The sequence below is a fragment of the Salvelinus fontinalis genome, chromosome 14 (assembly GCF_029448725.1).
Source record: "Salvelinus fontinalis isolate EN_2023a chromosome 14, ASM2944872v1, whole genome shotgun sequence".
Classification (NCBI taxonomy): domain Eukaryota; kingdom Metazoa; phylum Chordata; class Actinopteri; order Salmoniformes; family Salmonidae; genus Salvelinus; species Salvelinus fontinalis.
Genome location: NC_074678.1, coordinates 36867142 through 36885117, shown reverse-complemented (window position 1 = coordinate 36885117; position 17976 = coordinate 36867142). Strand labels below are relative to the sequence as shown.

The 17976-nt window shown below is 43.9% G+C and overlaps 1 protein-coding gene across 1 annotated transcript in view; it reads right to left on the bottom strand.

Annotated features, from left to right (window-relative positions):
• Positions 1-200: 200 nt before the first annotated feature.
• lepr (leptin receptor) overlaps positions 201-17976 on the bottom strand; it is a 54288-nt gene continuing 36512 nt past the window's right edge. The window contains exons 11-20 of the mRNA XM_055861603.1: positions 17688-17908; positions 17355-17506; positions 15056-15209; positions 14395-14477; positions 13889-14102; positions 7990-8196; positions 4812-4895; positions 3015-3117; positions 2204-2279; positions 201-1991 (exon numbers count right to left, since the gene is read on the bottom strand). Coding sequence (XP_055717578.1) covers positions 1134-1991; positions 2204-2279; positions 3015-3117; positions 4812-4895; positions 7990-8196; positions 13889-14102; positions 14395-14477; positions 15056-15209; positions 17355-17506; positions 17688-17908 — 2152 coding nt within the window. The 3' untranslated portion in view covers positions 201-1133. The remainder of the gene's footprint in view (positions 1992-2203; positions 2280-3014; positions 3118-4811; positions 4896-7989; positions 8197-13888; positions 14103-14394; positions 14478-15055; positions 15210-17354; positions 17507-17687; positions 17909-17976) is intronic.

The following is a 17976-nucleotide window of genomic DNA, read 5'->3' as shown; positions in this document are numbered from 1 at the left end:
GACAACCAAGTCGATATATACCACAAAATAATGGTTCAGGGTGGCAGCTCATGGGTCTCCTAGTATTGTCTGTCTGCAACCCTAACCTGTCTGAGTGACTGATGGCCTCGGTAATGGTGGAAGAGAAACCACGTTTAGGTTTGATCTTTCTCAGCATGGACCACCTTCAACTCAACCATTTCCTAATAAGTCAACAGTCGTGGCAATAAAGATTTTATTGTGACCACGAAAACTACACAAGATCTTGACAAGGATTACATATCACTCTGGTATTTTCAGTTTTTTCATTGGTTTCAAAATGTACATTCTTTTATCATGTATACCTACAGTAGCAACAGCTTTTTCAATAGAAAAAGACACGCAATGAAACTAGATGGCACATTTCTTACATATCGTAAAGAAGTTTCAAATACAGCACATATACAACGAAGAAAATATATATATATTTTTTGAGGGCTCAGTCAATGCAAATGTAGATCTAAAAGGCAATTCTCCACAACTGTTACAATAAGTGTTCCAAAAGCATCCAAATCCAACATCCACCAGAGTCCAACCATTCAATCACACCTGCTTTGAGACACGATCACATCATGTGCTGTACAGTCTATCGAGCTCACAGCAGCCATCGGAAAGAAAATAGACCTTTTCAGAAGATTTTTCTTTCCATTTTTCTATTTTTTTTCTTTTTCTAAATTCATCCCAGCATAATAGTTCCTGAAAGTGTGCAGTACTGAATGAAGGAGCCTCCACCCCTCTGCTCTCCTCTCTCCGAGATGTGACAGAGCTGGCTTCCTGTGGACTGAACAGTAGCACTGTAGACGGAGAGAATGTGCTTATAAAATGGCATCCTATTCCTTATAAAGTGGGCAGAGGCTTAGCATCTAGGACGCCTCGCACCTTTGGACGCCTTTTCCCCATATTCTAAATGTCCAATATAAGTGCACAACTTTTGCCCAGGGCCCATAAGAGATCTTAGTACACTATATTGTGAATAGTGTGCCATCTAAAAACAGCTAAGGTTCTGTAAATGCTCTCAACAGATAGAAGAGCCTATCACTGACTGAACACCGGCCACAGGCCATTGTCTGTGTCTCTCTTGAGTTCTCTCCCTCCTGAGGGACTAAACAGCAGCATCAGACTGAATCAGTACATGAAGCACTATCAGCGCTGTCCTGTGCTTTGAGTGGACTGGAGGGAGCAGTTCTGAACTGGGGGAGGTAGAGGGGGACACTCCTCATCCCTACCACCGACCCCTCGTCACTGTACTCACTAAACATAGAGTCCTGACTCCCGAGCAAAGGGATGCACTCAACGGACGAGCCCCCTTTCCCCAGAACCATCACCTCTTTGAGAAGCATAGCCCCTGTGTCTTCTTCCTCCTCCTCCTCCTCCTCACTCGCCTCCTGACAGCCCATCCCCAGGTAATACAGGTCCTTCTTCTCAATTACCTCTATCCCCCCATCCCTCTCTCCTCCCAGGGCCTCATCCTCCTGTTCTGAAGTCTCGGAAAACTCCCCGACAGAGTTGTAAGAGCAGGAACGCCGTGGGTCCAGGTCCGACTCTCCGGCTCCGGAATGGGAGATCTCCAGCTCCCACAGACCTCCGGGGAAGGAGCCCGAGATGTCAGAGTTGTTGCCTGAGAAGTTGCCCTCGTCGCTGGAACTGCTGAGGCTGCCCTCCTGCTTGTAGAGGTGGTGGGGGTTGTCAGAGAGAAGCACAGTGGCGTAGGTCACTGATGGCTGGGCTGAGCTCTCCAAACTCCTGGGGAGATCTGGGAGTTGGAGGGTCTCCTCCTCCTCTGGGAGCCCAGGTACCTCTGAGTCCACACAGAGAGCTGGGGAGGAGGCTGGGATCAGGTCCTTGTCTGGGCCTGACGTAGGGGGCCCAGTCTTCTCCATGATGGTGGCCTCGGAGATGGTCTCTGAGACGAGGAGTAGTGGCCAGGCTGGCAGGCCCTCTGGGTGGCGGAACAACTGCTCCATAGTGTCAGCCTGGACAAGAAGATAGGAGGAGAGTTAGGACCACAGCAAGGTGAACAAGCCTATGGATTAGATAGTACTTTATTAATACTGTGGCAAGCTGTCCTACACAACACATGCATTTTTTGGTCTCTATGGTCTCTTACTGTTTTAGTGGCCTGCTATATCTTTAAGTGTGTTTTCATGGCTAAGTGTGTGTGGAGTAGTATTCCTGTACACCTCACCTTCCCAAAGTCAATCCCCTGAGCCCAGGAACAGTTGTTGGGGTTGGGAACATCTTTCCACATAAACTTCTTCATGCTGGGATTCAGACAGAATAGAATTTAACATCAAGGTATGGAGCCTTTCAGTCTCCAATCCAACACTCTCACTCATATACATTTACAAAGCGTAGTGTGTTTGTTTACGGATGTGTGCTTAGGTGTAGCTAGGACTGAGGGCAGCATGTGTATGTGAAGTGTGGGCCTCACTCACTCACTCTCACCCCCTTTCTCCCTCATTCTCAGAACACATTCAGCCAATCTCCATAGTAATTGAGCCCTGAGGACATTCTGTACATTGTTGAAATGTCACGTATAATTTAATTCCATTCCTAATCAATGTGTCTGACTGTGTTCCTCAGATCAATAACTACCTGGAATCACCATTTTAGTCTAACCACCTGCACAGAGGCAAAAAACATTGATCCTCTCTTTCTAATGGCAGACACAGGCCAAAAGTACTTTCTGTAAATACACCACTGGTATAGAACAGAACACACCACTGGTATAGAACAGAACACACCACTGGTATAGAACAGAACACACCACTGGTATAGAACAGAACACACCACTGGTATAGAACAGAACACACCACTGGTATAGAACAGAACACACCACTGGTATAGAACAGAACACACCACTGGTATAGAACAGAATGCAACACTGCTATTGAGTGTCTACGACTGAGCAAAAATCTGTTAGCAGTATATACAGTTTATTGTCAAATGTTTCAACTTTAAATTATATTCAATAATGATGTGAAATATAATCTTACTGGTTTTGGGATATGACCAGGGTGACGAAGAGGACAATGGAGAGGAAGGCGATGATCATCAGAAGCATGTAGGCAGCAGGCCTAGCATCATCCCCCCTAAAGACTGGAGGACAGGACAACACCCTGTGTAAGTCTATCAATCAATCAATCAATCAATCCACATTGGATCATATTCCTATTGACAAGATGGCGCCAGAGAACAAGGCTGACGTTTTACATATGCCTAACCAATTTCTTTTTTGTTCATTTCTTTGCGTTGTTTGTAACTTATTTTTTTAAACTTATTTTGTACATAATGTTACTGCTACCATCACTTATGACCGAAAATAACTTCTGGGCATCAGAACTGCAATTACTCACCACGGACTGGCAGAAAACTTTTTTCTTTTAACGAGTCCGACGTGAATGATATATTGCTTCCCGGGAACAGGCCCAGATCCCCGTCATTTGTGTGAAGAGAAGGCAGAGAAAAAGGGACCAGAGGGCTGGCTGCCTTCTGAGAATTCGTAGCCGATCTAATAAACCCCCACTTCCTTCCATTCTGCTAGCAAACGTGCAATCCTTGGAAAATGAAATCTATGACCTACGCGGAAGATTAAACTACCAACGGGACATTCAAAACTGTAATATCTTATGCTTCACGGAGTCGTGGCTGAATGACAACATTATCAACATACAGCTGGATGGTTATATGCTGTATCGGCAGGACAGAACAGCGGCGTCTGGTAAGACAAGGGGTGGCAGACTATCTATTTTTGTAAATAACAGCCGGTGCATGATATCTAAGGAAGTCTCGAGGTTTTACTCGCCTGAGGTAGAGTATCTCATGATAAGCTGTAGACCACACTATCTACCGAGACAGTTTTCATCTGTATTTTTCGTAGCTGTCTACATACCACCACAGACTGATGCTGGGACTAAGACCACACTCTGTATTCCGCCATAAGCAGGAAAATGCTCACCCAGAGGCAGGACCTCCATCCAGGACCTCTGGATGGCATATGAAGGAAGACCCTAAAAATGGTCAAAGACTCCAGCCACCCTAGTCGTAGACTGTTCTCTCTGCTACCGCAGTCTAGGTCCAAGTGGCTTCTAAACAGCTTCCACCTCAAGCCATAACTCCTGAACATCTAATCAAATGGCTACCCAGACTATTTGCATTGCACCCCCCTTCTTTAATACCGCTGCTACTCTCTGTTGTTATCATCTATACATAGTCATTTTAATAACTCTACCTACATGTACATATTACCTCAACTAAGCGGTGGCCCTGCACATTGACTCTGTACACCCCTGTGTATAGTCTCACTATTGTTATTTTACTGCTGCTCTTTAATTACTTGTTACTTTTATTTCTTATTCTTACTCGTATTTTTTTTAAACGGCATTGTTGATTAGAGGCTCAGAGGTAAGCATTTCACTGTAAAGTCTACACCTGTTGTATTCAGTGCATGTGACTAATAACATTTGATTTGATATCAATACATAACCCTAGAGGAAATGTGTTAAAACACTCTTATAGAATTGGCACTCAAAAAATGTGAACGTATGACTTACATTATAGATGCATGCATGTCAGTGCTTTAATATACAAAATAAACACAAGCCATACTCATATGTCAAATACATAGGCTGTGTTTACACAGCCAGCCCAATTCTGATCATTTGTCCAATTATTGAAGAAAGATCTGATTGGTCAAAAGATCCAAATTGGGCTGCCAGTGTAAATGCAGCCATTGAGACATATTTTTTGGCCGGGTGTATTGTATGTTGTTCCTATCTTGAGGGAGGGCTTACCTTTAGTATACACTGGCTCACCTTCTCCATCCGCGAACACTGGATACAAAATAAACTCGTACTCATCAGTGTCATAGAAATGACCTGGGAAATAGTCAGAGAACAGAGAGAGGCTCAGATTAGAACAGATTGAACCATATAAAGTCACAGAGAACAGAGAAACGTGCAGATTAGAACAGATTGAACCATGTCTATAAACTCTCACTAGAGGGCGCCAGAAGCTCACAGCCAACAACCTCTCAAACTGGAACTCCAAACGGATTGAAGTGCCACAGTTTGACCAGAAGCTGTTTTAAGGGGGTATAAGCTGTTAAGGAGCATCTTGGACATAGACTTGGTGCTCTGGAACCGCTTGCCGTGCGGTAGCAGAGAGAACAGTCTATGACTAGGGTGGCTGGAGTCTTTTAACATTTGTAGGACCTTCCTCTCACACCACCTGGTATAGAGGTCCTGGATGGCAGAAATCTTGGCCGCAGTGATATACTGCACCATACGCACTACCCTCTGTAGCGCCTTGTGGTCAGATGTCAAGCAGTTTCCATACCAAGCGGTGATGCAACCAGTCAGGATGCTCTCGATGGTGCAACAGTATAACTTTTTGAGGATCTGAGGACCCATGCCAAATCTTTTCAGTCTCCTGAGGGGGAATAGGCCTTGCAGTGCCCTCTTCACGACTGTATTGGTGCGTTTGGACCATGATAGTTTGTTAGTGATGTGGACGCAAAGGAACTTGAAGTCGATGTGAATGGGGGTATGCTCAGCCCCCCTTTTCCTGTTGTACACAATCAGCTCTTTTGTCTTGCTTACATTGAGGGAGAGGTTGTTGTCCTGACACCACACTACCAGGTCTCCGACCTCCTCCCTATAGGCTGTCTCATTGTTGTTGGTGATCAGGCCTACCACCGTTGTGTTGTCGGCAAACTTAATGATGGTGTTGGAGTCGTGCGTGGCCATGCAGTCATGGGTGAATAGGGAGTACAGGAGGGGACTATTTTTAATTTAACAATTTTTATTTCACCTTTATTTAACCAGGTAGGCTAGTTGAGAACAAGTTTTCATTTACAACTGCGACCTGGCCAAGATAAAGCAAAGCAGTGCGACACAAACAACAACACAGAGTTACACATGGAATAAACAAGCTAAGAACGCACCCGAGGGCTCCCGCGTTGAGGATCAGAGTGGCAGATGTGTTGTTGCCTACCCTTACCACCGGGGGGAGGCCCGTCGGGAAGTCCAGAATCCAGTTGCAGAGGGAAGTGTTTAGTTGCAGGGTCCTTTGCTTAGTGATGAGCTTTGTGGGCACTATGGTGTTGAACACTGACCTGTAGTCAACGAACAGCATTCTCACATAGGTGTTCCTTTTGTCCAGGTGGGAAAGGGCAGTGTGGAGTACAATAGAGTTTGCATCATCTGTGGATCTGTTGGGGCAGTATGCATATTATAGTGGGTATAGGGTTTCTGGGATGATGGTGTTGATGTGTGCCATGACAAGCCTTTCAAAGCACTTAATGACTACAGACGTGAGTGCTACGGGTCAGTAGTCATTTAGACAGGCTACCTTGGGGTTCTTGGGAACAGGGACTATGGTGGTCTGCTTGAAAATGTAGGTATTACAAACTCGGTCAGGGAAAGATTGAAAATGTCAGTGAAGACACCTGCCAGTTGGTCAGCACATGCTCGGAGTATGCATCCTAGTAATCCGCCTGAATGTTGACCTGTTTAAAGGTCTTGCTCACATCGGCTATGGAGAGTGTGATCACACAGTCGTCCGGAACAGCTGGTGCTCTCATGCATGGTTTAGTGGGGCTTGCCTCGAAGCGAGCATAGAAGGCATTTAGCTCGTCTGGTAGGCTTGCATCACTGGGCTGCTCACGGCTGAGTTTCCCTTTCTAATCCGTAGTAGTTTGCAAGCCCTGCCACATCCGATGAGTGTCAGAGCTGGTGTAGTAGGATTCGATCTTAGTTATGTATTGACGCTTTGCCTGTTTGATGGTTCGTCGGAGGGCACAGGGCAATTTCTTATTAGGGATTTTCTTGTCTCGCTCCTTGAAAGCGGCACCTCTAGCCTTTAGGTCAGTGTGGATGTTGCCTGTAATCCCCGGCTTCTGGTTGGGATATGTACGGTCACTTTGGGGATGACGTTGTCGATGCATTTATTGATGAAGCCAGAGACTGACGTGGTATACTCCTTAATGCCATCGGATGAATCCCAGAACACATTCTGTAGCAGCAAAACAGTCCTGTAGCTTAGCATCCACATCATCAGACCACTTCCGTATTGAGAGAGTCATTGGTACTTCCTGCTTTAGTTTTTGCTTGTAAGCAGGAATCAGGAGGATAGAATTATGGTCAGATTTGTCAAATGGAGGGTGAGGGAGAGCTTTGTATGCTTCTCTGTTTGTGAAGTAAAGGTGGACCAGAGGTTTTTTTCCTCTGGTTGCACATGTGACATGCTGGTAAAAATGAGGTAAAACTGATATAAGTTTCCGTGCATTAAAGTCCCCGGCCACTAGGAGCGCCGTTTCTAGGTGAGCATACTCTATATTGCTTATGGCCGTATAGCTTGTTGAGTGTGGTCTTAGTGCCTGCATCGGTTTGTGGTGGTAAATATTGATGGAAACTCTCTTAGGAAATATGTGCTCTACAGTTTATCATGAGGTACTCTACCTCAGACGTACAAAACCGAGACTTCCTTAATATTAGAGATTGCGCACCAGCTGTTGTTGACAACAGGACACAGACCACCACCCCTCGTCTTACCGGAGGTAGCTGTTATCTTGCCGATGCACGGAAAACCCAGCCAACTGTATATTATCCATGTCCTCGTTTAAACACGACTCGGTGAAACATAATATATTACAGTTCTAATGTCCAGCTGGTAAGATGGTCTCGAACAGAGCTCTTCCAGTTTATTCTCCAGTGATTGCACGTTCGCCAGTAGGACGGATGGTAAAGGAGGATTATCCACTCTCCGTCAAATTTTTACAAAGCACCCTGATCTGCGCCCCCTGTATTGGCGTCTCCTCTTCATGCGAATGACGGGGATTTGTGCCTGGTCCGAGAGGAGCCATACATTTTTGGCCTTTGATTTGTTAAAGAAAGAGAATGAAAGAGAGAGAGAGAAAGAATGAGAGGGGAAATGAGACGGCAAGGTACAACAGAAAGTAAATGTACATACCATATAGGTAGAGGAGCTTGTCAGAAGGGGGGAACCTGGTCCACCTCTCCTTGCTCTCTGGGGTCTGGTCCGGTGTGTCCTGGTGGTTCTGACCCGACCACTCTACGACCAGGGACCACGGTACACTGCTGTTGGGCTGCAGAGACCACAACAGGACCACACAACTACTGTTCACACGGGACGCACTGAACGAACGCACACACTGACCTGGAGAGGGAGGGGCAGAAAAGGGAGGACGAGAGAAAGTGGGGGAAGGAAAGGAAGTGTCATGACGTTGGTTTATGACCCCCCCCCATGAATACCTTTCTCCCTTCCCTCTCTCTCTGACTCTACTGAGGGACTCTTGAATAGCCTTTGTTAAACATAGAGAGTCTGGGAACATCAAACAAGTGGGGGGAAAGGAACCATATTTCGGTAATAGAACCTGTTGAAAATATGCGTTGGTACTTAATGAATATGATGTCAGTTCGGTTGTCATCTGAGACATTATGACTGATGACAGGATGACATAAACTGTATCTAGGAAAGTCTACACATTATAGTTATCAGATTCACATGGAATTGTTGTGCAATTTAAATTAAACTATTTGTGAAAAGATTAATTGTAATTTTAGCTTCCAAATGAGAGAATTGGGTTTTCATAAGATTAGAGCTCTGCTCAATCAGTGGCCCGCCCCTGTGAAGAGACATGGGTTATAAACTATGAAACAGACCCGTCTCTCCCTCCACTATATAAGCCCTTGACGAAAATGTAACCTGCTGTTCTGAGGACGATAGGACGACGGTCCATACGTTGAAAAGGACCTACATGTCAACTACAGAACTAAGCCAACCTCAGCGTGAGCTTTGGTTGCGAATGGTATGAACTTTGAACTCTTATTCACTACAGAAGTGATACCTCCTAGCCGTTGAGTTAGCAGCAGCCGCTGTAAACGTGGGCTAGGAAAGGACAGACGACGTATCCAGTCTAACACGCAACGACAATACTACAACGTATCCAATTTACCACCAGTGACATTCTTCCGAGGACAGGAAGATCTCTGTTGGCCAACATGGCCAGCTTCTACGACCAACCTACCGAAGTGCAGCTCAGAGTAAATATTTATTGCATTTTCCTTTTCCAAATGGGTGGTAATTTAGAATGCATAAGATACTGTATCTACGATAGCTTCTCCCTTTGTTCCTTAGTATTCCCGCTCTTTCACTCAAACCCAACCCCCTTTTCTTTGTGTAACCAGCTGTCATATCTGTTTCGTCCGCTAGGGACGTTATCCTTTATGACATAATTTGTAATCAATGTATGATTCATTCTGTGTATATGTAATTCTGTGTGATTATTTAGGTATTTAGTAAATAAATAAATAAACCCAATTTTGTATTGCTGATTCAACTTGTTAGCCAGGGTTCGTGAAGATAACCAAGAGTTTACAACTTTCAGACGAGACTGAAATAAGGTGACGATTAATATTGACTGCTATTTATGTAAAATATTACTTGGTCTTTAAGAGCTTATTCGGAAGATAACAGCTCTATAAATATTATTTTGTGGTGCCCCGACTTTCTAGTTAATTACATTTACATGATTAGCTCAATCAGGTAATATTAATTATGGAGAAAGGATTTTATAGAATAGCATGTCATATCACTTAATCCGGCATAGCCAAAGACACGACACTAGTCAGGATCAAGGGAAAGATGAACGGTGAATAAAGTACAGAGAGATCCTTGATGAAAACCTGCACCAGTGCGCTCATGACCACAGACTGGGACAAAGGTTCACCTTCCAACAGCACAACAACCCACACAGCCAAGACAATGCAGGGGTGGCTTCGGGACAAGTCAATGAATGTTCTTGAGTGGCCCAGCCAGAGCCCAGACCTGAACCCGATCGAACATCTCTGGAGATACCTGAAAATAGCTGTGCAGCGCAGCTCCCCATCCAACCTGACAGAGTTTGACAGGATCTGCAGAGAAGAATGGGAGAAACTTTCCAAATATAGGTGTGCCAAGCTTGTAGCGTCAAACCCAGGATGACTCGAGGCTGTAATCGCTGCCAAAGGTGCTTTAACAAAGTACTGAGTAAAGAGTCTGAATACTTATGTAAATGTGATATTTCAGGTTTTTATTTGTACGTTAATGTCATATCGTTAACTTCTTGAGGGCAGGGGGCAGCATTTTCACTTTCGGAAAAATAGCATGCCAAACTTCAACTGCTTGCTACTCATCCCCAGAATATAAGATATGCATATTATTAGTGGATTTGGATAGAAAACACTCTGAAGTTTCTAAAACTGTTTGAATCATGTCTGTGAGAAAAACAGAACTTATGGAGCAGGCAAAACCCTGAGGACAAACCATTCAGAATTTGTATTTTTTTGATGTCACTGTCTTTTCAATAGGGTTTCTTAGAGACACCAGATTTCTAATGGACTTGCTTGCGGTTCCTACCGCTTCCACTGGATGTCACCAGTCCTTGGAAATCGGTTGAGGTTATTCCTTTGTGTAGTGAATAAGTAGGGCTATCGTAAATGAGGGTCACATGAAGTAAATTTTTGGAGAGTCACGTTACGAAAAAAGTTGTCAGTTTGTTTTCTTTTTGTATTGAACACAGATCATCCCGTCTTCAAATTGATCGATTATTAACGTTTAAAAATACCTAACGTTGTATTACAAAAGTAGTTTGAAATGTTTTGGTAAAGTTTACATGTAACTTTTGATATATTTTGTAGTGACTTGGCGAAAGTTGGAAGCTGTGTTTTTCTGGATGAAACGGTCCAAATAAATTTACATTTTGGATATATATCGACGGAATTAATCAAACAAAAGGACCATTTGTGATGTTTATGGGACATATTGGAGTGCCAACAAAAGAATTTCGTCAAAGGCATGATTTATATTTAATTTCTGCGTTTTGTGTCGTGCTTGCAGTGTTGAATTATGCTACTCTCTTTGTTTACTGTTGTGCTATCATCAGATAATAGCATCTTATGCTTTCGCCGAAAAGCCTTTTTGAAATCTGACATGTTGGCCTGATTCACAACGAGTGTAGCTTTAATTTGGTATCTTACATGTGTGATTTAATGAAAGTTTGATTTTGATATCATGTTATTTGAATATGGCGCGCTGTATTTTCCCTGGCTATTGGTGGGACGTTTGCGTCGTTGGCCCCAGAGAAGTTTTTAAAAAATGGTCATCAATTTGCAAACATTTCTAAAAATCTGTTTTTGCTTTGTCCTTATAGGGTATTGTGTGTAGATTGAGGGGGCAAAAATCAATGAATTTGTTTTAGAATAAGGCCGTAACATAACAAAATGTGGAAAAAGTCAAGGGGTCTGAATACTTTCCGAATGCACTGTATGATGAGGTTGAGTAGTACATTGTGGACGCCATTCCAAAGACCTTTAAACCTAATATAAACCTAATGTTGAGGTGATAATGTCTATGGGACATTTTTGTTTGAGTTTCTTTTTACAGGGAAAGTGAACATTAATCAATGTTTCAGTAAAAGTGACAGTTTTAGCCAGCCGGCTAATTTTCAACCGCTGTCCCTGGGCAGGTTATTAAAAACAGTTACAATACAGACAAACAATGAGCAGTGAGCACATGCAGAGCAACATAGGACAAGCAACACGTAGCACGCAGACAGAACAGCAGCACAAAAAGCAACAAAGTGTTTCCAAATCTCACAAGCTACAGACAACAGATATCATGGACAGCGGCAATGCACAGCGGCAATACACAGCTAGGGATTATGTTCACAAGTCTGATTGACCTTTTGCCATGCCACGTTTGTTTTTGCTGTTCTCCAAATAGCATTCTAGAGTTTTAAAATTGTGTCGAAGTATAAATGAGCTTCAACTGGTGGATGTATTTCTACACACTCCCCTTTGCCATACCCTAGGCACAGATAGAACAATGAGACAGATATTTCACTGGATGTATAAATATGAAGCATCTGCTTGGCATTTCCACTCACTACTAAATATGGTAATGAGAGGATGCCCAGTGGCAGGCAGAGGGAGAAGATGGAACGAGATGGATTTTGGCCGACATTCTGCAAATGTTCTCATAGATGAATCTCAATACAGTTTTCTGTTCCCAAAACTAGAATCTGTTATGAACAGAGTGGACAAAGTTTTGTAGACTTTTGCCTTTGCGAAAGTTTTAAGAAATCGCGTTATTTAGGAGTGCAAAGTTGAATTGAGTTATTGCACGCGCGCATTTCACAGAGTAGGCGTTCCCTGACGGAAATATGCAGATGTATGCTAGAACGGCCCAATAGGATCTCGCTAGCTCGTGCTTGGCTCTGCCCACCTCCTTACTTGTTCTGCCCACTATGACTCATCTGTTCCCTCTGTTGGAAACGACAGGCTGTGGTCTATCTTTGTTTAGACATAAAAATCTTTGCCATAGGTTTAGCTGAACGCCATCCCCAAACTACTTCCCTCTGCTATGCTCCGGGCTGGTGCGAGAATCTGCAATGCTTATCTTATCTATCTGCCCCAGCACCACAGGGTCATGAATTACTCTGCACATGCGGGAGCTCCATGACCTGTCTGGGAAGGTTCTAGAAGCTCACAACAACCACTCTAACAAAGGCCACTATGGAAAGCGCAGCGGTAGCATGTGTATATGAAAAACTATGTTTACCAATACAACAGTGACACTTATGGTAACGGGGCATAATGCTACATACTATAAATTATATGCCAAACAGAATAGTAATAGCTGTACTACAGGACATATGGTTCCAAATTGATCAAAGTTACTGAGTAATTTGTGGTTATTACCCATTACTACACGACATGTAAAAAGAAACCCAATAAACCCCCCCCCCCCCCCCCCCCCCGCAACTTACATTTGGATGCGCACACAACATTCTGGTATTCTTGTTACTGTCCACAATAAAAATTGTCCTCAGAAAATGTGCGTCTTCTTTCTTCCTATGATGAGTGAGGGATTACTAAAAATGTCGGCTGCGTGAGAATTAGCACAACAAAGAGTGTTCCCCTCCTGTCCTTGACTACAAAATAAACTGAACATCATATTTCATTTTTTTGGCCCATCCAAGTTGAGACCAGTACCTATTTTACTAATAATAACAGTACCAGCATCACAGTTAATGGTTTCCTCTCAGCCAACTAGTTTTTCATGAAAATATGAATAACAGATGAAAACACACAAAAAACATCCCGGTGTGTCACAAAGACGTGTGCCGAGAAGAGCTCCATTTTACAATTAATTCCAAGTCCATTATAACAATTATTAGACCTTGGTAGAGAACATACCAAGCCAGAGATAATGGTTTTTGATCCACTCTCAGGCTTTTAACTGACATCAACATGCCCAATCATTTATATTTTAGTCATTTAGCAGACGCTCGTACCCAGAGCGACTTACAGGAGCAATTAGGGTTAAGTGCCTTGTTCAAGGGAACATCAACAGATTTGCCACTTAGTTGACTCGGGGATTCAAGCCAGCGACCTTTCGGTAAACTGGCCCAAAGTTTTTAACCACCAGGCTACCTGCTGCTGTCCTCACCCTTCCTCTCCTCTCCTCTCCCTCTCTAGTGAAGCCGCACCCCCCTCGGGCCTTGAGGCAGTGAGCATGCCCAGTTGGGACCAACATGCCTGTTATCTCTCACTGATGACCACGGACTCAGAAACATAGTATTTCAACTGACTATGACATGATGCAAGAACACCAACTAAATATATGTTATTTAAATTGGGAAAATAGACAAGCTGTTTTCAAAGAACATTTTCTTTCTTTCCAAATATTTGGTTCTGAACGCAAACTCTTTTAACTGCTAGTAATCTGTATACTGGGTATAACAATCCTTCGGCCCTATATAAATACAGTACATTCCCATTCAGTGTATTTTTCAGCAGCGACTTACGTTTGGGGTGTCTATCCAGGGTCATGTGGGTGTTCCTAGTGGAAGAGCCCTGGCTGTTCTGAGCCTTGACCGTCACAGAGTGGACCTCCCCTCTCCACTCAAAGCTATAGGATGACACCAGGCCTATTCTCTCCTCAGTAACAGTGCCCCCAGAGTCCTGGTGCTGTACTACAAGTTCCTCCACACAGTAGGTTGGCTCCACTATGGGGGAATGCTATGGGGAAGAGGAGGGAAGAGTTGAGACTATCAAGGACTGTAATGAGGATTTGTTATCCAATGTGCTACTTCCTTATATTCTCTAATCTGATCTGAGATAGGTAACTGAGTACTGCTGTATTGCACTGACTCATCTAGTATTTTCAGAATAAACTAAGAACAACGACTTAGTGAAAGGAGAGGAGGCACCTTCGTACACCTGTTCAATTAATCTAACTCTCTCTGATGTTGACATTTAAACCACATACTATGAAACATGTAATGTGTTCTCTGAAGGCTATGGACTGTACCTCAAAGAGAAGAGTGACGTTCGTCTGCGTACTTGCTGGATCCTCCTGAAACACTCGCCAGAAATCAGGACCCTGGTCAGGAGCTGAGACAACACAATATAGATGTTACAGCTGTGTGTGTGTGTGTGTGTGTGTGTGTGTGTGTGTGTGTGTGTGTGTGTGTGTGTGTGTGTGTGTGTGTGTGTGTGTGTGTGTGTGTGTGTGTGTGTGTGTGTGTGTGTGTGTGTGTGTGTGTGTGTGTCCACACGTGTACCTACTGTATGACTGAGGCTTGAATTTTCTATCAGAACGTTATTTTCCATTTGGCAGCAGGCTACATGAAAATTGGAACAGCTGGATAGGGGAAACGGCTCGAGTCTCACAAAATGGAATATAACGTTGCGGATAAAGTTCTAAAGACCTACATCGCTATACTGAGAGAGTTTTAGTTTCTAAAAGGACATATTTGGGTGTTTTTGGAGCATTTGTTCATGTTTATTCACACCCCCGTACTGTACAACGAGGATGAGGAAGCGAATCGCTGGTTGGGGTAGGTTTCTCAAAAACAAGTGAAATCACAAAAAAAAGTTTCTGGACCTTTCTATTTCAATGACACTAACCTGTATAAATAAAAGTGAAATGATATGATGTGATGAGGAAGTCATCCAGTACAATACTGTACCTCTGCTGTTATGAGTGGTGGTGTAGAGCAAGTGGCTCCAGTCACTCCAGGTCCCGGAGCCGTTGATGTGCATACAGCGGACCTGCACATTGTACACCCCACACACATCTGGTTCAAGGACCTCAGCCCACGACTCAGTCTGCAGAGCTAGGACCTGTGGAACATATCCCAATTAAATCACATAATTAGACCAAATAATACATTTTTCAATGATAGACCTTCAAAATAAATAAATAATATCCCATTAACTCAAAAGAAAATGGATTTTGGGAAAATACACTACATGACCAAAGTTATGTGGAGACCTGCTCTTCGAACATCTCATTCCAAAACCATGGGCATTAATATGGAGTTGGTCCCCCCTTTGCTGCCATAACAGTCTCCACTCTTCTGGGAAGGCTTTCCACTAGATGTTGGGACTTGCTTCCATTCAGCCACACGAGCATTAGTGAGGTTGGGCACTGATGTTGGGCGATTAGGCCTGGCTCGCAGTCAGCTTTCCAATTCATCACAAAGGTGTTTGATTGGGTTGAGGTCAGGGCTCTGTGCAGGCCAGTCAAGTTCTTCCACACCGATCTCGACAAATCATTTCTGTATGGACCTCGCTTTGTGCAAAGGGGCATTGTCACGCTGAAAACCAGAAAGGTCCTTCCCCAAACTGTTGCCACAAAGTTGGAAGCACAGAATCGTTTAGAATGTCACTGTATGCTGTAGCATTAAGATTTCCCTTCACTGGAACTAAGGGGCCCGAACCATGAAAGACAGTCCCAGACCATTATTCCTCCTCCCCCAAACTTTACAGTTGGCACTATGCATTCGGGTAGGTAGCGGTCTCCTGGCATCCGCCAAACCCAGATTCGTCCGTCGGACTGCAAGATGGTGAAGCGTGATTTATCACTCCAGAGAACACGTTTCCACTGCTCCAGAGTCCAATGTCTGCGAGCTTTACACCACTCCAGCTGACGCTTGGCATTACGCTTGGTGATCTTATGCTTGTGTGTGGCTGCTCGGCCATGGAAACTCTTTTCATGAAGCTCCCGACTAACAGTTATTGTGCTGACATTGCTTACAGAGGCAGTTTGGAACTCGGTAGTGAGTGTTGCAACCTAGGATAGATGATTTTTACGCGCTATGTGCTTCAGCACTCGGCGGTTCTGTTCTGTGAGCTTGTGTGGCCTATTACTTCACGGCTGAGACATTGTTGCTCCTAGACGTTTTCATTTCACAATAACAGCACTAACAGTTGACCGGGGCAGCTCTGGCAGGGCAGAAAGTTGACGAGCTGACTTGTTGGAAAGTTGGCATCCTATGATGGTGCTACGTTGAAAGTCACTGAGCCCTTCAGTAAAGCCATTCCACTGCCAATGTTTGTCTATGGAGACTGCATGGCTGTGTACTCCATTTTATACACCTGTCAGTAACGGGTATGGCTGATATAGTCGAATCCACTCATTTTAAGGGTTGTCCATATACTTTTGTACATATAGTGTATACTGTATGTCTTAAAAGATATGAATGTTATGTGACCCAGCAAGCGAGGGAACATTTTGAATGGAGGAAAGATTTCCAAAATACCCATGTGCCCAAAGATAGTGGGCATTTTCAAAATTAAAAATATTTTCCAAAATATTCTCATCTGCCCACCAAAAGTGTTAATCAAAGGTTTTATTACAATGACGTATTCTGCTTCATGCCACCAAGTCTGTGTTCCTCTACCAGTAAATGCCATGTATTTTAGGGAAAATAATGCCACTCCTAGATCAGAGATAGATCAAAAATAGAGACCAGCTGATGCTCATGGCCTGGCGGTTGGAGCTAGATGAGCTCAAGGCCACATCCAATATGGCCCCCTATTCAGGGTTCCCCAATTAGCAGCCCACTGGCCGAACTTGGCACGCCGATTATTTTTATTTCACCTCCCAGGTTTTCTGAGCAAAACAAAAAGTTAGATATATTTTAAAAAATTGGACATAAAATACTGTAAAAACCCCAGCAAATCAGCTCCAATGGATTTTAATATTGGAAATATCTGTTCCAAAATTATTCCCACGCATAATAAAGAGATATATGTAATCGTATACTAATGTAAACAAGGTTTGAAATGATTATGTTTCAGTATCAAATATTATAGCCGTTTGGGCTTCTTGCGGTCAATTTGCAGTCCACAAATTATTTGTAAGTATGTTCTGGCCCTGTGACCATCCGTTCAAGAATAAATCGGCCCCCGGCTGAATCTAGTTGATGATCCCTACATAGTGCACCACTTTGACCAGAGCACTATGGCAAGAGCCCTACGTACCTGCCAGAATGGATGGGCCCTGCCAGTTGAGAGGGCATAGCGGACCTGGTACTGCATATCGTAGATGGGCAGTTCTGGGGCCACCCACGTCAGCATTAGGACCCCACTGGGCATGCTCACTGCCTCAAGGCCTGAGGGAGGATGGGGCTTCACTAGAGGAAGGGAGAGGACAGTCATTATGTAGCCTGGTCAAGAAGACTAAAAGCTATACATGTTTTAAAAATATATACTACATATTATTAACACATACTGGTGCAGTAGGTTTCAAAAAGCCACAACATGTAAGAAAATAAATGTAACAAGACCAGAACTCCTATACTGGTCCAAACTCACCGTGGTCCATAGGTGTGATGTAGACAGGATGTGACCTTGTGCTGTTGTCGGCCTTGGCCTCCATCCACAGCTTGTAGCAGGAAGTCACTCTTATTGGCTGCAGATTGCAGCTCTTCACTCCCCTATAGCCACTGGATTCACACTTCGCCTGCCTGGCCACACCCACTGGCACACCCACCCTCTCCGCCTCCTCCATGACGTCACAGGACAGGTCGGCCACCCTGGAGAATTTAACGGACACACACACACACACAAAGAACGTCAGGGTGAAAACACCTTTACCACTTCT